This window comes from Ammodytes marinus (assembly GCF_949987685.1).
Source record: "Ammodytes marinus genome assembly, chromosome: 20".
Taxonomy (NCBI): domain Eukaryota; kingdom Metazoa; phylum Chordata; class Actinopteri; order Uranoscopiformes; family Ammodytidae; genus Ammodytes; species Ammodytes marinus.
The window spans coordinates 10,055,919-10,083,907 of NC_137224.1; the positions used below are offsets into that span (position 1 = coordinate 10,055,919).

General features: G+C 41.5%; 2 protein-coding genes across 2 annotated transcripts; both read left to right on the plus strand.

The window, feature by feature from the left end:
- The first annotated feature begins 170 nt into the window (after positions 1–170).
- tdrd1 (tudor domain containing 1) lies at positions 171–12,482 on the plus strand. The gene is made up of 26 exons (XM_080048465.1): positions 171–182; positions 496–660; positions 918–955; positions 1,051–1,111; positions 1,611–1,725; positions 1,881–1,947; positions 2,039–2,119; positions 2,222–2,401; positions 2,503–2,646; positions 2,872–3,037; positions 3,146–3,226; positions 3,788–3,964; positions 4,042–4,149; positions 4,446–4,616; positions 4,832–5,092; positions 5,455–5,586; positions 5,766–5,873; positions 6,102–6,269; positions 6,635–6,985; positions 7,082–7,198; positions 7,297–7,419; positions 9,860–10,027; positions 10,146–10,556; positions 10,677–10,739; positions 12,097–12,140; positions 12,322–12,482. Exons 2-26 carry the CDS (start codon positions 504–506, stop codon positions 12,391–12,393), a joined length of 3,564 nt encoding a protein of 1,187 aa, XP_079904591.1. The 5' UTR covers positions 171–182; positions 496–503; the 3' UTR covers positions 12,394–12,482.
- Positions 12,483–13,353: 871 nt separating this feature from the next.
- Positions 13,354–27,986, plus strand: vwa2 (von Willebrand factor A domain containing 2). The gene is made up of 14 exons (XM_080049493.1): positions 13,354–13,403; positions 16,012–16,070; positions 18,996–19,070; positions 20,578–20,711; positions 20,805–20,914; positions 23,081–23,281; positions 23,944–24,077; positions 24,178–24,313; positions 24,784–24,839; positions 24,970–25,077; positions 25,155–25,739; positions 26,236–26,787; positions 27,044–27,166; positions 27,509–27,986. The coding sequence occupies exons 2-14, from the start codon at positions 16,022–16,024 to the stop codon at positions 27,637–27,639; spliced, it is 2,394 nt and encodes a 797-aa protein (XP_079905619.1). The 5' UTR covers positions 13,354–13,403; positions 16,012–16,021; the 3' UTR covers positions 27,640–27,986.
- Positions 27,987–27,989: the final 3 nt, after the last annotated feature.

Below are 27,989 nucleotides of genomic sequence, written 5' to 3' on the forward strand. Positions count from 1 at the left end.
AGAATATACATAAATATAATATATATATTTCATGAAGAATAGTCTTTTACTCTAGAGACCACAATATTTTAGTTATTTAGGGAATGAGAATTTGTAAGATCCTGTTGACCTTTCGGCGATTGAGACTACTGCGCATGTGCATCACTTTCATTTCAACACAGACACACGACACGTGCACTCAGGTAGGTAACATATTGACCGTACAATAAACCTTAAAAGTACAGTTATGTTGACTTTTTATGGTTAATTCCTTAACTTATATCTCGTAGCATTACATTACTTAAATTGGTTTTAAGTTTTGCTCAATTAACGTCGTATGTGTGTCTATGGCTAAATTCGTTAGCGAGCTAATCTCTGAAATGTGCGTGCATTAGCCGTTTCACCGTTAATTAGCTAGCTAAGACTACTGTGCATTTTGCGTGCAAGCGAACATTTCTGTGCACTTATAAGCTCACATGCTAAATTAATAAACTTTGCGTGCCCTTATGTGAACAGCTGTCGCCATGTATCGCTCGTTTTCACCAAACCTGGTGGTTCGACCTAACCTGCCCTTGAGGAAACCGTCCTCGAGCCCCTTGGTTCTTCCACCATTTTCTCCAAGACATGCCACCCCGCCTGAAACCACACTTGTTCGCCCCGTGCCAGGCGCCTTTGGAGACGGTAAATCAATTCCCTAATTAACTAGCAAGACTGACGTTTGTTATCAGGCCAACCTGCCTCCCACACAATTTTTTTCTAGTCTGTTCAAATGTAAATGGACTTGACTTATATAGCGCCTTCTAGCCGATTTTCTCAGCCCCAAAGCGCTTTACATATCTTACCACATTCACCCATTCATACACACACTCATACACCGTATGTAAGTGTAACACCTTAATGTTTCACCAGGGTAATTCATTTTATTTTTTTTCTTGCAGGTCCTGTCCTTACACCAATCACCAATAATACATCTGCAGTATGTATACAAAAAAAAGTCTATCATAAAATGCGGTTTTTCATAAAATATCTGTTTGTTGAAATAAAAAACCTGTGTGTTTTTTGTCTTTACAGGTGGTAGGATCTATGCCCCCAGCACTGACTGTATACTTCTGCAACTACTGTGGTCAGCAAGGTAAATATACTTCAGCCCTGCACCTAGGAGTGCCAATACTGTGCTCAAATAACCAATAAAAATCAGCCTGAAATAAAGTAAATGTGTATGTTTATTTCCTGTCCTTTTATCATGGCCTTTCTGTGATACAATTTTGCATCATGACATCAGAATTATAAACATCATATTGTATTCAATAAAATCAACTCAAGGACATATTGGTGACTCTTAATACGTTTTTTAGTGAAAGGCACAATTATTGGTGATAACATGCAAATAATTATAAAATTGGTTGCTCTTTTACATCATTTTTAGAAAAGTGACCGTCTAGAAAATAATAAGGCCTTGGAGTGATCTTGTTTTAAGTATATCCTGACACTTTGGTGTATGGTATGAAACGTAGTTTTTCAGTGTTGTTGAATGTGAATTGTAAAGTCAATGTCAACGCAGGCTAGGTGTCTCTTGTTGCTTTGCATTTAAAGTCAGTGCAGTCTTCAATTAACTAGTATTCACTTGACAGGGAATTTTCGGTGCAAGCGCTGCAAGAAGACTCCTTATTGCTCTGTGGTGTGTCAGACAGAAGATTGGAAGGCACACAGACACATGTGCAAGTCTGTTTATCCAGAACCTGCAATGTAAGCTATGTTGGCCCTTATAAATAATGACTTTCAGCTGAAACTATTTTTTGAATTCTAACAAAAAAGTTAAGTTTGTAATTCCCCCTCAACAAGTTGAAACGTTATGATTTCCAATAAATAAAGTGTACTCACTTGTTTGTCTAATTTTAAAGGGATAAACCAAAGGAAACTACACTTTCACAAGGGGCAGGAGACAGAGCTGCATTGATTGAGGCTAAGGTAATTGCATAATACAAATAATAAAAATTCAAGCTTAACGATTTCATTATTTGAAATGACTATACAAGGATTTGTGATATGTCTATTCAAGCCTGCCGATGCATCCAGTCTCCGAAAGGTCTATTTGAAGGACTTGCATATGACTAAAATCATTAAAGGAACAGACATCCAGGTACAACATACCCAGTTAGTCCCAACTGTTAAGACTGATCTAGCCAATGTTGTTAAATACCAAAAGGCAATGCTTCATGTTGTCGTTGTGCGTGGGTTTTAGGCAACTGTTGTAGAGTTCTACAGCCCCGGCAGGTTTTTTCTTCTTGCCCAAAGCCCCGAGCTGCTGGAAGCTCTGAAAAGCGTCAGCCAAGAGCTTCAGAAAACATACAGCTGCCCTTCAGTGACAACATATGCACCCTGTGTTGGAGAGGTTTGCGCAGTCCAGTTCTCCTGTGATCTGGTGAGCAGAGGCTATCTCAAGCAATTTAACAAGAGTGTTAGTGTGCGTATTGGCTCATTCCTTGACTGCCATTTTTGTGTCCCTCTATTTTCTACATGTAGAGCTGGTACCGAGGCCTGGTCCAGACTTTGACAGCTGACCAGAAGATGGCTAAAATCCTTTACATTGACTTTGGCAATGAAGAGGACGTCCCTGTGGACAGGATCAAGCCCCTTGCTGTTAATATCCAGCTATTTAGTCCATGTGTGAGTGCATATTAACAACACACAAATTTGTATTTTTGTAAGTGCCAAATGTGGCAATAATTGATGTTAAAATATTTTTGCTCCATGAATATTAATAATAGCACAGACGCCTGTCAAAGTAATAACTTTCCATAAAGCACAGTTTCCTGATATACATGCACCCTGACAGTGTAATGTCTAAACAGCTGGCGTGGTGATGCTATCACTTGCATCTTTTACTTCCAGGCAATGGAGTGCCGTATCGCCGGAGTTGTGCCAGTGACTGGCACATGGTCAGGCGAGTGCTGTATTGCAGTGAGACAGCTGTTGGCTGGCAAATCTGTGACTGTGAGGCTGGGGGAATCACTAGAGACTGGTCGCATCCATGTTGTGGATATCCTGCTTTCCATCGGTAAGTTATATAGAGGAAGGAATGCTCCAATGTATGATACCCAAAGAAAGGATTTGTAAATGTTTAAACCCATTAAGACAACTCACTCCCTCTCTTTCTGTCTTTTAGGAAAGCAGTTGAGTGAATTCCTTGTTGAGCACGGTTATGCTGAAGAGGAAACAGTTAATGCACCAACTGAGCAAGAAATAAGTAAGTCAGCTTCATATCTACTGTATATCCTATCTCCATATCCTATCATCCTAAAGAGCAGGGGCCTCATTTATAAACGTGGCGTACGCCCAGAAGAGGGTGCACGCCACTTTCTACGCAAACATTGGGATTTATAAAAACCAAACATGACGGGAGAATGTGCGGTCCTCCAAGCAAACTCTGACCCATGCGTACGCACAGGAAGTGGAGAAAGGAGAAACGGCAACTCCGTCGGCACATGTATGAAGTGCGAGAACGAATGTGTTTGTGTAAAATGAAATGCGCCACATTTAGAGTTGATTGTGATTTATAAAGGGAAACAGGCGTAAGACGTGAGTGCGCACTGTTTTATAAATCCGAATATTTTTGTTTGCACGTACATCCTGAGTTTCTTCCTTACGCCAGCTTCCACGTGAATCCCACGCAAAGTTTAATAAATGAGGCCCCAGGGCTGTCAAATACCCAGGCAAAATTAATACAAGAAATTTAGCATGTATGTAGTGGGATTTTGTTACCTATTTAGAATTTTGATTGCATTGCAAATCCTTTTTTTTTTTCCAGATGCTATGGTGACTGCATCCTTGGAAAACTTTAAGTGCCTCTCTGATGGGAAGGATGACAACACCTGGGCTCAGCCCCCCGAGCCACTGACTCTGGCAGTGGGTGACTCCTTCTCTGTTGTGATCACCCACATCCAGTCACCCATGGAAATTATTGTACAGAAGGTGGAGAACGCAGGTAAGTAGCGTTTGTTCTGCTGCATGCAACTCAACTTACTCCTCTGGACTTTTGACGGGTATTTTTTTTATTTACAGGAGTTATCCAGGAGTTGCAGTTGAAGTTGAGGGAACACTGCTGTCAGGTCTCAGCCCCCCAAAACTTCAGACCAGCCCCTGGCACAGTTTGTTGTGCCCAGTTCTCAGGTACAACACATGCGTACATATTGAGAATATATCGACATTAAACATATTGCAGTATGATAGTCAACTTAATCATAATATGTTGGTTGTGCCAGCTGTTACTAAAAAAAATCTTTATTGTAGCAAGTTAATGACATAAATGACCAATTCATAGATCAAATATTATAAGTATATTTCTTCTGATTTAAAAACATTTCTACATTCAACTTTCAAGTCAGACAGAATAATATAAAATCAGTGGTTTTCCTTGGCAGACCTGCATTGTGAACCTAAGCTGTGACCTTTTGTGTTTCCTTCAGAGGACAAGCAGTGGTACAGGGCTAAAATTCTGGCCTATTCATCAGAGAAATGTGTCTGTGTTGGCTACCTTGATTTTGGCAACTCTGAGGAGGTGGATTTAGGCCAGCTGCGGCCTATCAGCACCTCGCTATTGGCCCTGCCCATGCAGGCTATGCCTTGTGGTCTAGCAGGTAATGTACCTGCTGTGAAACCCTTTCTTTTCTTTTCTTTTTTATTATTTAACACGTCTTTCACTTTTTTATTAAAGCAAATCTCTAATGCCCCTAAAAATAGTCAATTTATTATTTTAGTATAAGCTGCAATTTAGAAGGAAAAAAACATGTTTATATCTTTCATTAACAGCTTTTTCATCCTCTCAAACATCTGTATTTGGGGTTCCTTCCAGGGGTCCAGCCTGTTGGGGAGAGCTGGTCACAGGACTGCGTGTTGGCCTTGCAGCGAAGGGTATGCAACCGAATACTGCGCATTGAGATCCAGGGAGCGCATGAGGGGAAGGCTTTGGTGGCCATGATTGACGAGGCCAGTGATCCTCAGGCCAATGTAGCGGAGCTGCTGACCTCTGCTGGTTTCGCTGCTCCCGCTCCTGTTCCCACCAGTAGTGACCAGCAGGTTGAACAGACATCAAGCGCTACTGAAGAACCACAGGGTGGGGAGTGTGAAATGAATCAAAATTACTTTGATTTAAAAATGAATATCAAGTATTGAAAACATAGCAAATAATCATCAAATACAAGCTATCATTGTTTTTTATGTTTGAAAATTACTTTTCTTTTAATTTTAATATTATGGTAATGTGAGTTTAACTGACATTTCAAAAACCTGTCTTTGTGTCCTACAATGCTCTGCCATAGTCACAATTACTCTTTTCTCATTGACTTAAAAGATATTTATGCAGCTGTTTGAAAAACTGAGAATTTTATGATCAACTTGATTATTTTGATAATAACATACATAAAAAGTTGGGTCTTAATATTTAGCATTTGCTTTATGATAAAGTGAGCTCTTCAGTGCCTGCTCCAGCCTGTGAGCCTCTGGTGTGGTCTTGTACTGAGCTTCCTTGTGACGGCCAGACAGTGGCACTGCTGGCCAGTGTCGTGGAGAACCCTCAAGAGTTTTACTGCCGGATCAACAATCCTACAGGTATTGTGGTTTCTTCAGCCTAGAGAGCCACCATTATTGGTCTTTCACAGCAGTTTGAACACACTCTTGGCTGATAAGTGCTGTTAACAAGTAGCTATGCAAAAAAAATAAAAGTTATTTAACGAAGTGTGTGTGTGTGTGTGTGTGTGTGTGTGTGTGTGTGTGTGTGTGTCTGTCAGACCATCAGCAGCTGATAGAGCTGGGGACTGATTTGAAACAGCATTGTGAGTCGAGCACCTCACCTTTTGTGCCAAAAGTTGGAGAGCCCTGTTGTGCCATGTTTCCTGGTAAGACCACATATACTCTACCACTATTTGTCAGCTCATTAGGCAGGCTGTTAAAACTTGAAATGTTTGATACAGCAGCATATGAGGCAGAAAACATTATTTATGTTTTGATTATTGATGCCTTCTGGATTAAGTTCATTCTATGACATATTGCAACTGTGTGATCTCATTTGTAGGTTATTGTTGTGAAAGTTTTTAGTTTTACATTATGTACTTTTTGCTCCCCAGGTGATGGAGCGTGGTATCGGGCTATGGTCAACGGTTTGTCTGAAGAAGAGGTGTTGGTAAACTTTGTGGACTATGGTTATTGCATGAAAGTAGAGATGAAGGACCTTCGATCCATCACACCCAAACTCCTGACTTTACCCTTCCAGGCAATTCACTGCTGGCTCACAGGTAGTGTATGAGAGAGGGAAAGATTTCTGTTTAATCAGACAAAGGGAGTGTGAATGCCTTTCCTCATTGTTATGACATTTAAGTATTACATGCAAATAAAATGCTTTACCTAGCAGCCAAAATGTTAAGGGCTGTCCCCCTCCAAATATGATTCCAGAATTAAATATCTGGCTGAATTCACAAATCTGGTATAAATACCATGTGATGATTATCACCATGACAGCACCGTGGCTGCCTAAAACAATTAATTAAATGTTGTAGAAATGACAGTAAAGAGAATTTTTTATTTAGATTTCCAAAAGTTGGATGAAAAGAGCAAAGAATAAAGTTTTTCATATTGTGTGTGTGTGTGTGTTTGGATTCAGGTGTGGAGCCCCTGGGATCTGAGTGGAGCAGTGAAGCCCTGCTTTGGTTCCAGACTCTGGTGGACAGTGAGCAGCTCTCTGCACGTGTCCTCTCGGTCACTGAGAAAGGCTACGGTGTGGAGCTGGAGAGCAGAGGGCACAATGTGGCCGCCTCCCTACTTACTGAGCAACTAGCCAAAGCTCCTGGAGCAAGTCCCAAAGAGACACACGCAGCCACAGGACCTGGAGGCAAACACCAGGAGAAAATACAGGAAAGTGGGCCCAGCCAAATACATGCACAAGCCTCCAATCCACCTGCAGCCAGCTCTGAAGAGATACCAACTGATGGACAGACTGCAGCGTTACCAGAAGGTCAGCTGAAGTAAAGGTGTCCTAAAGATGAAATTCCAATGGTTTGATGATTAGAGAAACCTGGTTCAACTGGTGTTTTGTATAATCTTGTTCCAGCCCCATCTTTCCCTGTGGACTGGAAGACAGTGGAGCTCCCTCTCAATGAGACCTTTGAGCCTTTCATTGGTGCTGTCACTAGTCCCTCCCTCTTCTACCTGCTTGGTCGGAGCCAGGGTGAGAACACTCACTTTTGTCTGTCGTAAGAATATGCACAAATGAATATGAAAATCTAATCCTCCTTTCCAATGTATTCACTGTTTGTTGTTGTACAGTGGACCAGCAGAGGCTTCAGGAAGTGATGATGGAGCTGGCAGCATATTGCAACAACAACCAGGCCACTTTATCTGTGCTGAGCAGACCAGCTCCTGGGGCTGTTTGCTGTGCCCAGTTCTCTGGTGAGGAACACTGGTTTTATTTCAGAAACACAGCACAGTGCATTGTTTGTCCTGGCTTATATCTTATCCCCTACAGGGGTTGACACTAAGGTTTCAAATGCACTTGCCCATAGGGCAAGTGCAGGTAATGTTTTACTTGCCCGAATGTTGTGTTCACTTGCCCAAAAAAACTGTTAAACAATGATATATATATAGGCTTATTAAATTATACATTTTAGCGATCTCTTAAATGCAAACACTGCTTACTAGTCTCATCCTGACCACATAAAACGAACAACAATTCATATAAGCCTAGATATCATGACATCACACACTACACCAAGCGCTTGGTCCTGCTACAGCATCGTGAAAGGGCCTCTTTTTGCCATGCACCTTGCCCAGGGGCTCAGAAAACTCAGTCTAGCTCAGAGTCCAGCTGAATTTTAGCTTCCACAGAAAATGTTTACTTATTTAAAACGGTCACATTGTGCCAAAAAGTGATGGTGTGCCATAAAATTTAAAGTCCACCATGTTAAAGCTATTGCCCAGTTATACTGTAAGTAAGGAGGGCGATCATTCATTTCTATTCATATTGATACCATTATAAAGACTCCACAATCCAAATCTTTATCGATACCTTTCTATTATTTTGTTTAAAGAGAACTAGTATTATTGCTTTAATTGCTTACAAGATGAGCAGAGCTCAGGATAGGACTTTAAGCAGGTCATAATTCCATATTTAGGCCTACTATTTAGTTTATATAGCTGGGAAAACAAGTTTTTTACCCAAACTTTAGGCTATTATTCAAGCTTCCCGCGAAAAACTAAAATTTCTTATTTTCTTGATGTTACATTTGAACACATCATGATGTCATTTTATTGACCTTTGCCTAATAATCATTTTACTGAGCCGACCTGAACACATCACATTTGAACCATTTGCGATTTTTTTTAGCTAACTAGGTCTTATCCTGCAGATTTTAATATGGATTTAAAAACTATCCGATTTTTTAACTGCGGGACTTGCTACAGAGTCTCTCGTTTGTTGATCACCGCTGCATTGAATGAATGATGAGACGGTGCGGAGCCCGTCTGCAGCGGCAGCGGCTCAGCAGACAAGAGTTTTTTTGTTTTTTTTGAGACGGAGCAGGTGGAAGGAGTTTCTTCAAGACAGTCGAAGGTAGAACACTTTTACAGTCCATGATGCGGTCCAGTGATGGAATAATACGCTGAAGTAGGCCTAATTAGATGAAGATGACCCGACTCGATATTTAAAATTATATAATGTGACCTAGCCTACTGGACTCCATAGCGGTATCGATAAGCTCAAACGTTATTGATTTCTGGGTTTTGAATATAGCGGAACCAGGTCCGTAGGATAGAGCCGGCTTTCGGAACGTAGACAGCGAAACTGCGCGCACACAGGCTGTGTGTGTGTGTGTGTGAGAGAGAGATAGAGAGATCGAGTGCGAAAGAGCGACCGTGATGCTGCTGGCTGCCGCGTGCAGCTGCTCAATTGCGAATGTAGCCGATCTATTTTGTGTGAGTTAGCGGGAAAAAATAATGTTTTGCAGACTGTAAAACGCATGAATACATAGCCTAGACTACAGACAAACCCTCTAAAATCCACTTGCCCGTCCGGGCAACCAAGAAGCAATCTCAACTTGCCCAAACATTATTTTCAGTTGCCCCGGGCAAGCAGGCAACAGTTAGTGTCAACCACTGCCCTACCCCGCTCTTTTTATTCTTCTACACCAAAATAATTTAATCATGTTTGGCAAATTTGATGTAAGAAAAATAACAGAAGTTCCACAAGGTGGATGGGTGTTTTATGAGGAAATTGCATCCAGAGTTTAATAGATGCTGTAAGCAGGGGAAAACTCCATTGCTCAGGCTTCACAATTCCAACACATTGTTACATTTACATTTAAGGAAAGAGACCAGCTGATCCATCATTGAGCTATTTCACCACTCTAACAATCTACTTTCTCTCATTCAACCATCCAGTTTTTTCTTAGACCCTAACTGCAGTAGTTGCCCCAGCAGACCTAAGCTGGTAATTTGGTGTCTGCTTGTAGATATAATTACACTGTGTGTGTGAAGCCAAAGTTAGGAGCGGCTCTTCTTTAAACACAGTATGCAAGTCAGAGACTATAGCCTGGCATACATTCCGCAGCTCTGCTAACAACAGGGTCCTTTTTAGTGGAGTTTTTGGGTCTGTCAGTAGGTGATAAAGGCTCATCTTTTGTAAGGATTGCTGTCTACATAGTCATCTCGTAAATGATTTTTTGGCACATATAGTAAATGAATGAATAGAAAGCAGGTCAAGACAGTAAAAATCACAAACATCCTCTGGAAGTTGGGACTTTAAAGTTAACACATTCATGTTATATAATAAAATTTGCTTTGGTGCTAAAACAACTGCTAATAAATGGAATTGAATGTGGACTTGTTTCCTCAGCTGACAATAACTGGTACCGTGCTGTGGTCCTGGAGGTGGGTGAGAATGAGTTGAGCGTCATCTATGCAGATTACGGCAACAGTGAGAAAGTTCCATTCTCGCGTATTCTACCCATCCCAATGCACCTGCTGCAGCTCCCCTTTCAGATCACCCGCTGCACCCTCACTGGTAAGGCAAAATGGCTGACATGCTTGTTTTCTGAAATGATTTTAAAACATGAACACAAGTTTAATTTTTTGTAATTGCTCAGGGCTGTAGCATTTCACACGTTCTTTTCTGTTTGTAGGTAAGGAGCACTTCCCTGCAGAGTGGCCAGAGGAAGTGCTGCAGATGTTCCACAGTGTGCTGTCGAATGGCGTCGTGGCCACGGTCCAGTCCTTCGATGGCTGTACCAACGTGCTCTCAGTCACTCTGCCCACTGAGAGGGGTGGGGGCCACCTCACTGCCATCATCCTGGATGCACTTCAGGCCCTGGCCAAGAGTAATCCTAGCCCATCCTCCACCCAGAAGGCTGAGCAAACAGACAGCAGCACATCCACTGCCAGCACTACAGCTGTACCTGTCTGCCCTCAGCCCAATTCAACACCTGAAACCCAAAAGGTGCGAGAAAGTACAACAGCCAACACTGGCCCAACTGCAGCTCCAGAGCCAACGACATGGGCTCCCCTGCAGAAGACAACCCCTTCTCCTGTCAAAGGTTGGTCAATTTCACTGCCATTTTTGAATACTGTTGCTAGTATTTGCTTTTACATCATCCATTCAACAAAATAGACCTAGCAATATTTTGGAATATAAATGTTTTTTTGTTGTTTATTAGATCCAATTCAGAGGATCATTGAGGCAATGGAGCCTCCATGCAAAACTGATACAAACACTAAAGGTACGTATTCTTTAAAACCTGATGTGTAAATACCAGAGGTGTGGACTCGAGTCACATGACTTGGACTCGAGTCAGACTCGAGTCATGAATTTGATGACTTGAGACTTGACTTGACAAAATGTAAAGAGACTTGCAACTTGACTTGGACTTTAACATCAATGACTCGTGACTTGACTTGGACTTGAGCCTTTTGACTTGACAAGACTTGCTACTTTCCCCAAAAAAGATTAAAAAGTAGGCTATATTTTTTAAGTAGGCTACCGTATCTTTCATCATGTAGCCTAGTGTAGCGGAGGAAACTGGTGGCTGTACCGGTGCTGCGCTGATCTGCTTATCACTGGTTTCACTTCAGAAGTGTCGGCCAGAACACCACTTATGGCCAAAGGCGTCAGACTATAAGCATGAGACTAGGAGCGGAGGAGTATGGTATCCGCTCTTTATTTTCCTTCATTCACAAGCACAGCAGCATAGATCGCGGGAAAAGAACAGAGGTTTAAACTCCGCTCGTGAAGAGACGTTACAACAGCTGTTGCGACCGGCGAATCGCGGACATAAACATGCATAAACTATAACGTATAACAGCGATCGAGACTGCATGTCCTTACTCACACACGGGTGATTCACATTTAAACTCAAATAAACACGTTTCACATGTGGAATGATCGACTACTGCGGCAACATGCACGTTGCTCACACATCTGACCGAGAGAGAGAAGAAAAGGAAACTTTGCCTACTAAACAGACCCTCCGGCCGACTGACGTCACGGCCACTGACCGACAGCTATAATGTCGCACTGAACAAAACACATTTTAACACACTATAAGAAATAACAACACTGTAACCTATAAACCTTGGGGGCTTTTCTACATTTAGTCTATGTGTGAGTGTCTGTGTATGTGCTTAATATGAGTTAAATGTTAAAAATCACTGGTAAATAGTGCAATTGGGAAGTGCAATGTCTGTAAAAAAATCCACAATTTCAATTGCACTTGTTTTAATAAATAAATATAGATTTTAAAAGCGTACATGATGGGTAAATATATTATTACTTTTTGGTTAAAGGACTCGAAATGACTCGAAGCTCAAACTTCAGGACTTGTGACTCGACTTGAGACTTGTCAGCATTGACTTGAGACTTGACTCGGACTTGCCTGTCTTGACTCGAGACTTGACTCGGGACTTGAGGGCAAAGACTTGAGACTTACTTGTGACTTGCTAAACAATGACTTGGTCCCACCTCTGGTAAATACTGAACGTAAAATGTTTCTACAATCACACTGTAGGTTTTATCTACAATAAAATGTGTGGCTGAATAAGATTGTGCAGCATTTAATTGGCTTTTTATTTGAATTCCAGATCTTCAGACCTCTGGCTGCTGCTGTCTGAGCCTGAAGACTAAGGTCAGCAGGTTTCAATGTTTTTGGAAAGAGTCTTGTTATATTTTGATAGAACATAGTTTTTAGTTTGTAAAGATAGGCATTCATTGCCATATTAAACATACATTAATTCAACAATATTGATAATTAGCAGGATTGACAAACTGCAAATTTGAATAACTAATGTTTTGGTAACCTTTCACAGATCGACCAGCTGGAACAGTTGATGCAGCTGCAGCTTTCTCTCACCAAACAGTTGATGGGACAGAGGAAATAAGATTTACCAAGCACACTACTATATTGTTTTGTTAGCCAACTTGTTTAAATCAAGGATTTTTTTTCTAGACGATGTTTCTTTAAAACAAGTTTAACTCGGAATGTGGCCTCCGCACGTAGCCACCCAGTTAATCATTTTGTCAAGTTGCCATCCAGCTTTTATTTTAACCTTTTAAATTTTATTTTAGGGTTTGTATGTTTTTAACCTGTGGTTAAATTTACTTTTTGCTTTTAATATTCCTGGAAGTTTAAAAAATAAAATACTGAACGCATTTATTTGGTTTGTTGAAGTTGGCAGAAAAATAGGCAAGAGATGTTCAACCATAATTATCCAAGTCTGTATTTGTCTCCTATGCATGTGCTGTGGCATGCTGTGCTGCCATCTGTTCCTTTGTTCAGTCCTAATCACCTGTTCAGGTCGGATTTCCAGCCTGATTGATTTATGTTTGACATGTGTTTCAGTTTTACGCAAAGGTTCTGTGACGAAAAAGATTTGAAAATGATTGCAGTAAAGTGATTTTATTTTGTGATGTTTTGTTGGGCTTCATTTCTTTGGACAACTTTGTTTTGTGCAAAGCCAATGTTCAGATGATATAGACCTATACTTTAATGGATAACCAATTGACAAATATGCAAACGAATTGTTATAGTTAATTAAATTACACATTAACATAGTATTAAGAAAATGGGTAAATGAAGTTGGGAGGTGATTGGTTGGAAAACATTTATAAGTTATGCAAGACACAAAATGCCGAAAGGTCCTTACAACATAAATTACACTGAAATCGCGCTAGGCTAGGTGATAAAGGGGTGGGGAATAACGACGGCAACAGTTTACAACTCGTCTGGGTCTCCCTGTGTGGCTGGGAGGAGGTGTAATGAGCTGCAGGTACATCAGAGGTGGGGTCGCTGCTCTCCTGTCCCGTGCAGGAATCCTCAGATCACACCAGTGCAGAAACGGAGAAGTGAGGAAGAATACATTAAAGGCTTGAGGACCGTGAACAGCGCATGGTAAGGGGAACTTCTTTCTCGACCGAGCGCCGAAATGTTTCTTATAGGCGGACCCTGATTTGGATGGACTCTTTATTTGGGGGCATCTGCTGATGTAGGAGCTGAAAGCGGGATGCTTTAAAACAGGTGATAAGGTTATGCGAATGTTTTGTTAAGAAGTTAGCAGTGCATAGATAGTAGATTATCGGAAACTTTCATTAATGTTGACAGCTGCTGAAGGCCCCCTCCCTCCTATAACCATACACCTATAGGTGTACAGTACACAATGGATGTACGATTGAATCTACTAATCTTAACTAAAATACAAATGTGTAGGGAAACAAAGTCTTAACTACTTAGTAGACCTACTTAAGTAGATGGACATGCATCAATTTGTTCTTGCTTCTTAAGTAAACCTCGTCTACTACTGCATATCAGGGTCATAACGTCTTGCCCCCATCTTAAACCTGCCTTGACCCTTGACACATTTAAGAGTGACCAGATGTCTGAAGATAACAGGCAAGAGGTGAAACAGCAAGCAAAATAAAACATGTTAAAATGAACAGGTTAGGGATAGGCTTTTTTCAACTTAAAATGGGAGCACATACAGACAGGGAGCCAATAGATCAACTGGGGATGAGTCACTAACTAAATATCGTGTAAAGTTTTATTAGATTGTCTTGAATATAGTTTCCTTGTGGTTTGAGAAATCAAATTATTAGCCCCTGTGGTTGTAGCCTACATCCTCTGTGTGTGGTTTCCAGCTTCCCTGTGCAACACTTTCTCATGTCAATTTGTAGACCTACCAAGGTGATTTGAACTGTAGATAGCATCGGCTTGTAATCAGACAGTTGTCCCACTGTTAAAAGAAAAGTTTCCATATTTGTTCCTCACATGTTTTAGAAGTGGTTATTACAGGAGAGTTGTGGAGGTTTCTCACAGTGACACACCTCCAAGTAGGGCCTATATGGGTTAGGAAGATCCTTTGTGTATGAAGTTGGTTACAAAAAAATGGCACTCCTTTGTAATTATAGCATGGCAGGCACTTTCCAGCTTGCCAAAATATTCAAAACAGCCGCTACATCCATGGCTTGGATCTTCCTTTATTGAAAGGTGATGACATTTCCCAGTTTGCCCCATTTTACAAGGGCCGATAAGCCAAAGTTTTAGGGTTAAAAAATCTGACACTTGACCTCACAAAATGACACAGCTGCTTCTTAAGATTTATTTTCCTTTTGATTCCTAAAAGTGAGATAAAGGATCCTATTGGACGTTTATTTTTGGGTTCCTTATAGTTAAGCTGGGACTAAAAGTCCAGCCAGACAGAGCAGAAAGGTGTTCACTGACAGGCAGAAAGTGAGGACAACCAAAAAGAGGAGGGGTGGAAGGATCCAGAAGAATGCTTGTGAAGAGAGAGCCAATTTCGAGGTGTGTGTATGTGTGTGTGTTTTATATGGTGGTTTGCATGACTGCTTCCTTCTCGTGTGTGTGTGTGTGCAGTGCACTCATTCAAAAGCCGGGCCCGTCTGGCAGTAATGAAATCCCTTGTCCCCGCGACGTACCCGATGAGTGCACAAATAGAGCTTCAGTAGCCTCTGGTGATGTTTATCAGCCCGTCAGACAGCCGCTGCATGTCAGCCCTGCAGATCTGTATCGCACGGCACACCAGACTCCTCACAGAGAAAGCCACCTTCCTGCACACATCCTATCTCTGTTTCAGAAAATACACACAGCTTTATCTGTAGGGAGTCCTTTTTTATCCAGCCTGTAGGTCTTTAAAACACCACAACACACACACACATACACAGACACACATACAGGATATTGTGGCCAAGCTTATTGGCAGCCAGAGTTAATCAAACCTTATCTGCAGCCTCTCAACCTACTATGTGTAGGCTACGCAGCAGTGAACATACAGAATACAGCAGGTGTGTCATGACTCATGAACTACTGTATTCCATGCTAATGGAATGGTTAAGATGAAGCTATGTTGTGTACTTATCTGACAACTAATTGGTTCTGTAGTTTGTAATTGAATGGAAGTCAATATCACAGCCTCATCTTCTGAGGCCATCAGACTCTAAGCCGGTGTTATAGTTTTCCTTCCATCCTCAATCAAATACAGGAGGGGACAGAATATTTAAAACCCAAGTCGGTGTACTTTAAATGGAAGACAAAACACTATAGTCACTAATTGCGAACCCCAAACATGACCATGACGTAATTAAAATGTTATGTTTTGAATGGTGGTGGACACAATGTCAAGCAATGGCTTTAGGAAGATCCTGATGGCCATGCATAGAAATGTTTTAAACAATTCATCTTAACAGGAGTTAGATGTTGTCCTCATTTGTCAACTACCTGCCCTGTCAGGGCTGGACCTACACTTAGCTATGCAAACATGGTATGGGTGTATACTCAGGTAGGGTAATTACTTGACCTGGTCAAAATGTTTATGGGGGCCTAATGGCTAACGCGTCTTACTTAACTACAATGAACATATGTTTCTTCATTTTAAGGAGTCATAAGGTTGCAGACCACTGCTGCACATTTTTTAAAATCTCAATAACGCCTTTGCCTCTCCTTTACTCTTGGGTGCTTGAGCATTTGCCTTTGTTTTTCATTCCAGGTGTTTCAACATGCATCCTCACATCAAACTCTCCCTCTTAACACTGCTGCTGCTTCAAGGTCAGTTGAATGATTTGTATTACTGTTTTGCATTCAGTTTCAGTTACTGTACTCCTGTGGTATTCCTAGCCTTTAGATCAAGGACTGCTGTAATTACTGTTTTGAGATTTCTTTATGTAATTTTACCCTTTTACTTAAGAAAAATAAATAATGCAGCAAATATACAAAGTTTAACGTTGGTTGACCTTTTTATATAGTCACACACTCATTTGAATGTTCAGGCATTTTCACAAATTGTTTACAGAAATAGTTCCACATTTTGCAAAATACTTTTTCTTGGAGAGTTACACGAAAGATTGATGCTACTCTCACGTCTGGACGTTAAATGTGTCCTATGATGCATGACTGATGCTCCTCTGATCACCCCGAGATTCCTTACAAGATATTTACTGCTTAAACCTGTTGAGTCTGGGAAAGCTTCCCATTTCCTATCACCCCTCAAAAGTGATTTTCTACCTCCTTAAATGCATGCTGGTTTCCACGCAGGTCAAAACATTTGCATAGTTTTTGTTTTTATCGTGCATCCTCTGGGACCGGAGAGTTTTTGGTATTTGCCTGAGGGGAGAGGCGTGAGTCCTTGGGCAATATAATCTTTGAGTTGTTTTCAAAAATGACAGCTTTAGCGCCATCTGAAGTATTTATTAGTGACCATTTTAAGACTTTGAACTTGAGCAAACCAGTCTGTTTCTCCTTGTGAAGGCGCTCCCCACGCCCCCTTTTTTCCCCCTGTGCTGACAACACAGATAACATGTTGCAGTGCTTCACCTAAGCTCTATCCGTCTAATCCAGCCTGTCAAAAAGGTAGATGATGCTAATCGTAGTTTAAATCTCACATTTCAAGAGAATATTCTTTACATCTCCTAAGCTCCTAAGTGGATTTATAAAAATGGTGGACTACAGTGCCATAGACTCATACATTGCCATTCAAAGACATTAAATATGCACAGTCATTTTGGCTGAACAGACAGACTCTGTTTAGAGCAGTGGGGCCCCACTACACTGACCATGAGAAAAAGCAGCTTGCCAAAGAGTTGAAACTTTCACTGTCAGGAGGACTTTGGGGCCGGACTGACGTTGCAATTAGGGGGCAGATGAAAGGGTCAGCATTGTGAGAAGGTGTGGAGCGGAGGAGGCCTCTCTGCAGCAGGTGGTACTTTTATTTGACTACCAGTGTCCTGTCCAACACTTTAATGTTTCTTGACCGTGTGTAGCTCGTTCCCTCTCTTCCAATGGACTCCCTGATGGAGGAAGTCAGTGGTGGTCTCTTTTAAAAAGGAAAGATGAAGGACCTTTGCAACTTACCCCCAACCTCCCTCACCTAACTTGGGCCACTGTCAGCGAACATGTCTCAACGGGGATGCTTGTGTCTCCTTCTCCACCACTTGTCACACCCTTGTGTTCGTGTCAGATACAAAGCATCAAAGAAAATGGTCGCACTTATTGATGCAATAAAAGAAGTTCACAGACCATATTATTGCCACTGAAAGAAATGAAGTCCATCGCTAAAGGCACTATATTCTCTGTTGCAGATGTGGCCCATATTTCTTTTTTAATTTAAAGATATTTTTGTGGCTTTTTCACAATTTTATTGGATAGTTTTAGAGGCAGAGAGACACGTGGGGTAAGAGATTGGGATAAGACATGCGACAAAGGTCACTAGCTGGAATTAAGACAACAAAGTCACAATTATGCTGCACTTTATGGACATGCCAAGTAACCTGCCAGCAACTTGTGTGCTGCTATGGTGCTCCAGGGCCCTTACTTTTGTACATGGAACATTTTCTTTGATGTTTCTGTCCTTTTTTACTCGTTTGACACTTCAGTCAAGATGATTACCACAAGACAAATGGCCTAAATCAGCATTAGGGGCGGACAGCCTGAAGCTTTACAACAGAGTGGACCGAAACAAACTGAACATGTTTCTTCCTTAGCCAAACTGTGGAAAAAAACCCAAGGCACTCTTATTGAAGGAACAGTTAAATGGTCTTTTTTGATGCAGCTAATGCATAGCAGTATTACATTTAGTCTAAGTAAAGTATTAAAATAAGGCTGTTTATCTTTTCTTCAACAAGAGTCCCCTGTTTTTCACACTGTATTTGCTGCCATTAGCTCACCTCTGCACCAAAGAGCACCTTGTTTTTATTTTAGTTTTTTTTACACAACACTAAAATTAAACGCTCCTTTTCTCTGCCTTTCGTCAATTTCCTCCCATGTTCGAGGAGATGATTGATCATTGCATTGGTTCAAGAGATTAAGGAGAATGTAATATGTTTATCGTGGAAATGCATTTCTGCAACGGCACACTTGCATTCTGTTGCCCACTCTTCATCGGACACATGCCTCTGCGACTCGCCCGGTGTTACCAAGGATACCGAGGCATGTACACCATGGGCTTTCTCAACCAGAACTCACACATGTCCCCTCGCTCCTCTCTCTCTCTCTGTTGACCGTGTGCCTGAATAGAGTCACGTCCTTTCATTGACTGGAGCCGAAGAATGTCGTTCTTCACTTGTCCGCTCACATTAACTTGGAATACTTCATTATCCTTTGACAGCCGGGGTCAAGTGGGAGTCAGTGAACTGTACTGGCTTTGTCGACAGCATCCCATTTACTATTTTATTTCACTTTTCGGAAGGCTTTGATCTCCATTTGTGAGTCATGCAAAGTAAATACAGTTAACATGTCAAGACATTGTCATTTTTCTTGCCTCATGTTGCTACTAAATTTACAAGAAAATGTCTTACATTTTTGAAGAAATTAGTGGCTTAGACACATTTATAAACCATTTGTTTGTGTAAACAGTTATGTTTGTTGTGTATAGTTGCTCTAACTACTGTATCTAAATGTGCTATGTTGGAGCCGTGCATATGCATAATACTGTGTAGCCAACATTTGACTGATCTCTGTGTTGTTTGTCCCTTCTAGTCCAGCGAAGCTCCTCAGTGCAGGAGATCCACACTAGCCATGAAAACATCCTCAAGATCAACTCGGCCGCAGAAAGTGGGTGCCTTACTAAAAACATGGCAAAATTGTTAACAAATGGTAACACTGCCTGGTATAGTGCGCCACAATTAAATAATATTCAGTTTAGTTACAAACACACACACACACACACACACACACACACACACACAAAAAGGCCAACAGCTTAGGAAATAAATAATAAAGAGGTGGAGGTTATGGTCCTGGTCCTATTAGTCTCATTAGAAGGTGTGTGGAGGTGACTTTCCCACAGACGGCACGTTCCCCGAGTAGAGTCTAGCTGCAGCCCCGGAGAACAATACTGAGTCGGGGCGGGAGTACTGAGTCGGGCCGGGGGTACTGTGTCGGGGCTAGTAGCCTATCGGTCTCATGGACTGCGGTCTTTTTTATTGTTTGATGTGACCTTCTCAAGATGGCCGCCGCGGTGTTCCGTTAGCCGAGTGGAGCTAGCGCCGTGGCTAATCTAATGTTCTATCTATATTCTAACCTCTCCCTGTCCCCTTGCCCTAACCCTAACCACCCAGCTGTGATGCCTGAACATAATCTAATGTTCTATATATATATTATAACCTCTCCCTATCCCCTTGCCCTAACCCTAACCACCCAGCTGTGATGCCTGAACTTAATCGCCAAAACAATATAATTTGTCTAAATAACGTTTGAAATGTATTAGTATTTTCTTCCCCCCCGACTCAGTACTCCCGCCCCGACTCAGTATTGTTCTCCGGGGCTGCAGCTGGATACTATTGCGTTCCCCTTGTCTGTAATGGCCCTCCTCATGTTCTACTGCACATTCTAACATGACAGCAACACGCTGATTATTTACACCACAAGCTTGCACAAACATGCCTCGGGATTTTTTTTTTTTTTTTTTGCTTGCTGATGGTTTTGTGAGCACCTGGCAGGAGTAAAATTGAGCCCTGCATGCTAAGCTGTTTTTTTTGTCTGATCACGTTGAGATGTTATTTTCATCTGTAACAGCCAAACTTTTGATCTCTAACCAGGATAATCCCTATTCAATGTCCTTGCAGAACCGTAGAATAGGAGCTATTTGCTAATGACTCTCTTTGGTCCTACCTTTTCATTTATAGTATGTACTTTCACAATTGTATGTGTTTTTAATTGTTTATGTAAAAGTAAAATATTTCCTCTGATGATCATAAATGACCTGTTACAGCAAACAAGATCATTAGCAAAAAAACACTATATTTATATAGTTATTAATGCCTTTGTTCATGTCGGAATCCCCGCTAACTCAGACAAAACGATTTACGGCATGCAGACCGGAAAAACATCCTGTCTTTCCCGAACAGTAATAAATCAAAGTTTATGAATATATTCCCTCATTGCGATGCATCCTGCTGACTCTCTTTCACTCGCTTCCTTTATCAAATGCACCGGCACGCTAGCGACAAACTTTACAAACACTACCGCTTTTGTCCAAAGGGGCCACTAGAATTCACAAAACCTGAGACTTCCTCGTAGTCACTTTGACTTTGTGTTTTGTGTGTTTTTCCATGGGAAGTGATGCAGTGCTCGGCAGCCATGGATATCCTCTTCCTCATGGATGGTTCTTACAGTGTGGGGAAGGGCGGCTTTGAGAGGTCCAAACACTATGCAATCAAACTCTGTCAGGCTCTAGACATCAGACCAGACAAGGTTTGTTTTCCATCTGTCTGTCTGTCTCTCTCTCTCTCTCTCTCTCCTTCTCTCATTGTCCAGCCTTACTGATGTCTTTCCATCCGTGTCCAGGTGCGGGTCGGCTTGATCCAGTTTGGTTCCACTCCGCGGCTGGAGTTCGCCCTGGACTCACACACCACCAAACAAGAGCTGAAGAAGCACATGAAAAAGGTTTCTTTCAGGTGTGTTTCATCTGTCATCTCACCCTCAGAAAAAAACGTGTTCTGGGATGCAAGAGATTTCTTTTTATTATGGTGTGATTTTGCTCGATGGCAGTAGTTATTATCAGTCTGTTATACAATCACTATGTAGTTTGTAAAGTCAAATTAATATCTGGCAAGTAAGACATCTTGGCATCCATGATTTTGTCTCACCTGAATGGTGTATCTATTTATCTTGGGACAGAGAGGGGAATGACATGCAGATAACGACCACGGGCCGGATTCAAACCCCGTGGTCTGCTGCTTCTGAGGGCTGAGCCTCTATGGGCGGGGGGGAGGTGCTCTAAACACTACACCAACCGTGGACATTGGCAAAAGTGTGAAAACAAATATTGCTTTATTATTAATTTTATTTTTTTGCTAGGATGGTGTGTTTTGCTTTTTCAGAACCTTGCTAGAACATCTGTTAAATACATGTCACCTAGGACAAAGGTTTTATAAGAGCTTATATCAGAATGGAGTTGAGTTCAACATGGGCAGAAATCAGAGACATTTTCCTATTGAAATAATGTAATTACTGTCAATACAATCTTGTCATTAGCAGGGATGAGAACTTTTATGTTCTCAACTTATTTGGCTAAAACTTTCACACTTTTCCAGCGTAGATACGAAAGGATTGAATGAGTTAGCAAGAATGGCAAAACAGGGCGTTATTTGTTTTCTTTTATAATTGACAAGTAATATGATCCGGACTGAATTTAGTTCAAAAGCACACGTATACACGCATTTAGAGACTAAGTAACACAGATGTTCCTTAGAAAGGAAAACAAATTAATTTCAGATTAGAGGGGTACACCACAGGTTGTCACTGGATATTGGATAACTGCATAAGCTGAGAAAGAGGAAAGTAATTTAGATGGTTTGTGTGTGTGTGTGTGTGTGTGTGTGTCTGTGTGTGTGTGTGTGTGTGTGTGTGTGTGTGTGTGTGTGGTGCATTTTTACTGACCATCTGGTTTGAAATGGCCACCTTTATTTTGAACTTGTGAGCTGTCACATCGCCTTAAATCAAACTGGTACCTCACAGGGTTCAAGTGCAGCAATATACTGTAGCTAGGTTTTCATCAATGCTTTATTGGTAATACACTTTTTTAACAATTCATTTGGTGTGGTTGCAACCATTCAAAACAATTCTATTCTATTTACTCTGCTTTTCAAGAGGCATCTTCTCTTACAACCTTGGATCCAAGGATACCAATACAAGTAGGCTACCTATATATACAGCACTACAAAACATAGGGTGTATTAAAAGATTATCTGTGTGGTCACAATCCATAATATTGACTTGTTCACATAAATCTGCAAAAGGGAGCAAAGACCCTACAATTATGCCTCAAAGGCTTTTGTGGTTCTTTATTTAGTTTTCTCGCTTTATTTTTCTAGTATAGATTCAGCGCTCCAAGCAGACAGAATATTTTTTTTGTGGTTGAAAAGAAAAAATAATGGGAAAGATAATATGATGGTGGCACCAATTTCCAGCTTTATGTCGCTTTTTTGACTCGGACGTCGTTCATCCTAACCATCATGACACTGTGAATCTTTTTCTTCTTAGACTATGAGAGGCTCCTGCTGTAAAATTGTATTGAATGTCATTTTGAAACAATATGTATATATATATAAAATAGCATTTATATGTGTTTCTTGAGCCCTTGGGCGATGAAACTGAGCCAACAATTCCGACAATATTTCAGTCCAAGACCTAGTATAAGAGAAATGCAACTAACGCTGTCTGTGGTTTACACACATTATCAACTCTGCTGCAGGCTTCTGTAACACAGTACATATTATCTAATTGTTCTGTTTTCATTTACAGTGCCGGTTTAAAGGAGTAGTTTTACATTTTTAGCATTTTACCTCACTCTGCTACAGAAGACCCAACAAGCTAACACGAGTGTTTAGTGATGTTGTAAAGTTTATCTTTGGACCTGCTCCCCTTGACTACCAGTGTTTGAGCTAAGCTAACCTAGATGAGAGACCTTTGCCAATTTCTATATAAAAAAATGCATGCACACAGAACTCTGTCACCTTTTCTTGAGCCTGAGAGTGAGGCAAAAAGCTAAAAAAAATATACAAATGTTGAACTATTCCTTTTATATTAACATAACACTATTCTTTACTCCGAACACCCAGGGGAGGCAGCTCCCAGACAGGCCTGGCTTTAAAGTACACACTGAGGAAGGGTTTCCCGGGAGGACGCAACTCTTCCACCACTGCGGCCCGCATCATCATCCTGATATCAGACGGGAAGTCTCAGGGCGGCGCGGTGCAGGCTGCCACACAGCTCAAAGACACAGGTGTAGTGTTGTTTGCCGTGGGCCTCCGCTACCCCAGGTAGGCTTTTTATGGATGGAAAATAAGGTTCCTATAGCCAATATATATATATTCTTTTATTAACAGTTGTGCATGGTACATTCAGTGGTCGAATACATTCACACACATAAGCACCAGGGTTTCATATACAAAAATAATTAAAACAAGCACAGATCATCAATTCAATAATAATGATGCAATTTTATACAATCATAGAGACAGAAACATATATTTGAACACCCACATTAACACACACATGGTTTGCCAAATTAGTTATAAAGTTTTGAGATGTGCATAAAATAATAGTTTTGGTTAGTTAAATTTGATACCACTTAAAAAAAATGTATCTAGATCTGAAGTGCTATATGAGCACAATTTCTTTATATATTTCATTTTATGAATATAGCAGTTTGCTCAAACATAAGAAAATTCAATATTTACTCTTCATTCTAAGATTTTTTGAATATTAGTAACACATTCCTTGAGTGAAATATTCTTGCCAGAAAGCTTTTGGAAATCCAACTGAAAAATCAGTCCAGAAGATAGTCACATGTACACATTTAAAAAAAAATCTAGGCATTGTTTTCTATAACAATATCTTAAACTGCTTATTTCTGTTTGCAATGCAGTCTCTACATAAAGAGTCTCTTGATTATTTATTTATTTATTTATTTATTTCCCAGGTGGGAGGAGCTACACGCCTTGGCCAGCGAGCCCACGGAGAGCCATGTCTTCTTTGCCGAGCATTTCTACGACGCCGTCAACGGTCTGTACACCACGCTGAGCGCATTCTCCGTCTGCGATGCCACACCTGCGGGTAAGGACTCCGTATATCCACTCACACCAGTCCATCCAACTTCCCTTCACATCCCTTATTTCCACCTGTTCTTCCTTGCACCTCCCGACCGGTTGCCTAGGCTGCCAGTTGGAGTCGTTTCCCTGTGACAGGAAAACCCTAGAGACCGTAAAGGTTCTGCTGGGGAACTTCATGTGTTGGAAAGGTTCCAAGGGAAATTCCCCATACACATCCCTCTGTCCTCATTACAGGCAAGTGTGCATCGCTAACAAATATGAAACTCTTGTCTTTTTTTTCTTCTTTGGCTTCATTTGGCTGTGTTTTGTTGAACAAGGGGCGACTCCCATGTGTTAATGTGTGTCAATGTGAGGGTGTTAATAAAAAACAACAACGTAAGTGTAAAATTCTGTCAGATCCTCCCAAGGCCTTTGACAAAATTAATTTCACGGCACACTGCTACTTTAGCAAAGTGAAATGGCCCGAAGACGAGCAGATGTGACTGTTTACAGAGCCATTACAATTTAAATTTGACCTTCCAAAGTGTTTGCTATTACCCAAGAATACATTGAACTGGCTTTCTTTCTCACAAAGCATGAGCATTTCAAGGTACATTCTTCATTCAAGGCTGATTCTTGTACAATCCCTTATTTAATCCCCTACTATAATTATAATAACTTACAAAACAAATTAATTTTGTGTCAGTCCAAGTGTATACTGTGTGTTTCAGGTACAACAAGGTGTACAAGAGACACCACACAGTCTGCCATCGGACCATCTGTCCAGGTAACAACGCTGTTATTTGTCTTTCTGTCTTTCTTTTTTTTAGAACTTGTGTTTACTATTTCTATATGTGCCTGTACAGTATATATACATGTACACATATGAGTCTCTTTCTCCCTCCACTCAACTGTAGATCCCTGTGACTCTCAGCCCTGTTTCAATGGTGGCACATGTGTATCAGAAGGTCCAGAAGGTTACCACTGCGTGTGTCCACCTGGCTATGGAGGAGAGCCTCACTGTGGTCCGTACACTTTCTCTATACTTAAAGAGATTTTAATTCCCCAAAGGAAATAACTCTACCCCTGCCTCTCTCCTCAGCCCCTGCCCCTGCCTTATCCCTTGACTGCTCTGTGGACTTGCTGTTCCTGGTGGAGGGCTCCAACACAATCACTTTGGAAGGCTTCCTCCGACTCAAATCCTTCCTGAAGCGCTTCCTGCAGACAGTGATCGGGTCGGACAGCCCCAGCAAAGTAGGCCTGGCGGTGTTTGGCGGGGAGACCAGAGTTGAGGCCCAGGTGGGAAAGTTCAACGGGAACCTGAAGGGTCTGCTCAAGGCCGTGGAGCAACTTCAACCCATCGGCGGCGAGACCCTGACTGGCCAGGCGATACGCTACGTCACGCGCCACGGCTTCGTAAGTGCGCCGGTCTTTGCGGACGTGACAGACGATCTGCCCCGCGTAGTGGTGCTGCTCACGTCCACCCCCTCTGTGGACGAGGTGGTGGAGCCCTCTAAATACGCAATAGACAGAGAGGTCTTCCTCATAGGGATGGGGCCAGAGCGCTTAAAGGGCCAGCTGAATAACATCACGGGGAATCCCCAGAGGACCATCACCTACATATCACCAGAGTTCAGCGCCAAGATCCCCGAACTCAAGGCTAAGATCTGCAGCGTGGATACACAAGGTACCGACTGACCAAAACAAGCACTTTACCTTAAAGTGGCCTTCTGGAGCCGGACTGTGTGTATCCTTAGGGTCTTGGAACAACACTCACTTACAAATCTTAAAATGTGTAAAAATATAAAAAGTAATATTTAATTTTTCTAATAATAGGGTCTTTAATGGTGCTCCAAGGAACTTTAAATTTTTGTTAATTCCTGCACCCCCTGTGGACAAAAGCGGTAGTGTTTTTACTACACCAGCTGTTGTTCCTGGTTGAGCATACCCATGACAAAGGCATTAGAAAAAACTATATGAAAATAGCATTATTTGCACTGATGATCTCATTTGTTGTTACATGTTATAATGATCATCAGAGTAAAAATTTGACTGTTTCAGATATATTTCAAGGTTCCTTGTAGCGCTTTTAAGTACCACTTCTAAACTTCATTATTTGCATGTAAAGTAGTAATTCTGTATATTTTCACACCATAACTCTTTTGTCTTTCTGTATATTTCAGGTTGTCTTGGCCAAGCGGTAGACGTGGTGTTTGCGCTGGATGCGTCAAGTGGCGTTGGCCGGGAGAACTTTGTCACGCTGCGCGACTTTGTGCGCAGCCTCACCGTGCAGTTCGACATCAACCGCGACGTGTCTCAGGTGGCGCTCGTGACCTACGGTCGGCGGGCCACCACCGTCTTCAACCTGGACACGCACGACAGCGATTCCGCCGTTCTCAACGCCGCGGCCGAGGCTAGCTACATGGGCGGAGCGGCTTCGACGGGCGCCGCTTTGCTACACGTCCACTCCAACGTCTTGACGGTCGCCAAAGGAGCTCGGCCCGGCGTCAACAAGGCCGTGGTGGTGTTCACGGACGGGTCAGGCGGAGACGACGCTCTCGTTCCGGCTCAAAAGATAAGAGACAACGGGGTTTCACTGTTCGTGGTCGGGATCGGGGACATCCAGAAACAGAGACTGGTGCAGATCGCCGGCTCAGAGGAACACATGATCTCGGTGCCGTTTTACGAGGATCTCAAGTATTTCGAGGACGTTCTGGTGCAGATGTTGTGTTCAGGTGAGAATACAGGGGAATACTATCTGTTACCAAACCTTTCCAATTGTTTTCTGCAGTTTTATGGATAGAGGTAAGGGGTTGATTATGATAATTGTGATCAATTTGTTGCTTGGTTTAGCTTTTTTTTCTTTCCTTTTGGTCAAATGTCTTTGCAGCTTTACACACACACACACACAAAAAAAGTACAAAATATGAATTTCGGAACTTTTTATGTTACCAGCTGTTTCATGAAAACGATTCTTTCTGTTTCTGTCAGAGGCTAAAATGCCGGTAAATCTTTGCAAGCCCAACCCATGTATGAACGAGGGGATCTGCCTCCTGTCAGGAGGGAGCTTCCGCTGTCAGTGCCAAGGCTTTGAAGGACCACACTGTGAAACAAGTCAGTGCCATTGTTGGAAACTCTCATATGCTTATTTTAAAAATGTCTTTGTTTCCACCTCTCTCCATTCCTTTTCCTTTGACATCCTGACTACTGCTCATCATTAGTCATGGATATCAATATATCCAGCTTAATATATATACTGTATATATTGTGTTTTATTTCAGTTTCCCTTCATATTTTGTGTTGATCTGATTTATTCACTGGACATTTTACTTGATTTTTTTTTTATTCTGTTTTAAAGTCACAAGTTGGGAAAAAAATAAATAAAAAACTTGTTGCTAGCTTTGCATTATTTTCATATGGAAAAATGGTGACTTTTTTGTTGTTGTTGGTCCACAGGAAGCAGCAGGCCGTCATCCAGAGGAGATCAACCAAGGCCCGCCGGTCTCAGGAAGAAGAGCCGGCACAAGAAGAGCCACCAGGAGCTTCTGCATCACTACAAACTGCACCGGAGGAGACATGCCGTCTGATAAAACCACACACACACACACATAAACACACACCACATGCTACTACACGCAGAAAACAAGTCACTTGTGGACACTTGAGGACCAGGGATGTGAAAATTTAACATTTTGACTTGCACTCAACTTCAACAAGTGCCTTCAAACCTCAGAGTCTCAGTCACTGTACTCACTATTTTGCAATTGTCTCAATATTGTTCTCCTGTCTCGTCAAAGATGTAAACTGTTATATTATATTATAGTGTATACCGGTCTTATGATTTTATTATTATTTTTATTTGTTTTAACTTAATTATTAAGTTAATTTATAAATATATGTAAATATGTATTTCATTATTGGAGCTATGTAACACATA

Excerpts from the sequence above, each read along its gene's own strand:
- tdrd1 (XM_080048465.1), top strand. The coding sequence starts at position 504 with ATGTATCGCTCGTTTTCACCAAACCTGGTGGTTCGACCTAACCTGCCC. Across the intron at positions 4,150-4,445 it reads TTGTTGTGCCCAGTTCTCAG|AGGACAAGCAGTGGTACAGG; the intron begins GTACAACACATG and ends TGTTTCCTTCAG. Across the intron at positions 7,199-7,296 it reads CCTGCTTGGTCGGAGCCAGG|TGGACCAGCAGAGGCTTCAG; the intron begins GTGAGAACACTC and ends GTTGTTGTACAG.
- vwa2 (XM_080049493.1), top strand. The coding sequence starts at position 16,022 with ATGCATCCTCACATCAAACTCTCCCTCTTAACACTGCTGCTGCTTCAA. Across the intron at positions 20,712-20,804 it reads TAGACATCAGACCAGACAAG|GTGCGGGTCGGCTTGATCCA; the intron begins GTTTGTTTTCCA and ends ATCCGTGTCCAG. Across the intron at positions 24,078-24,177 it reads CTGCGATGCCACACCTGCGG|GCTGCCAGTTGGAGTCGTTT; the intron begins GTAAGGACTCCG and ends CCGGTTGCCTAG.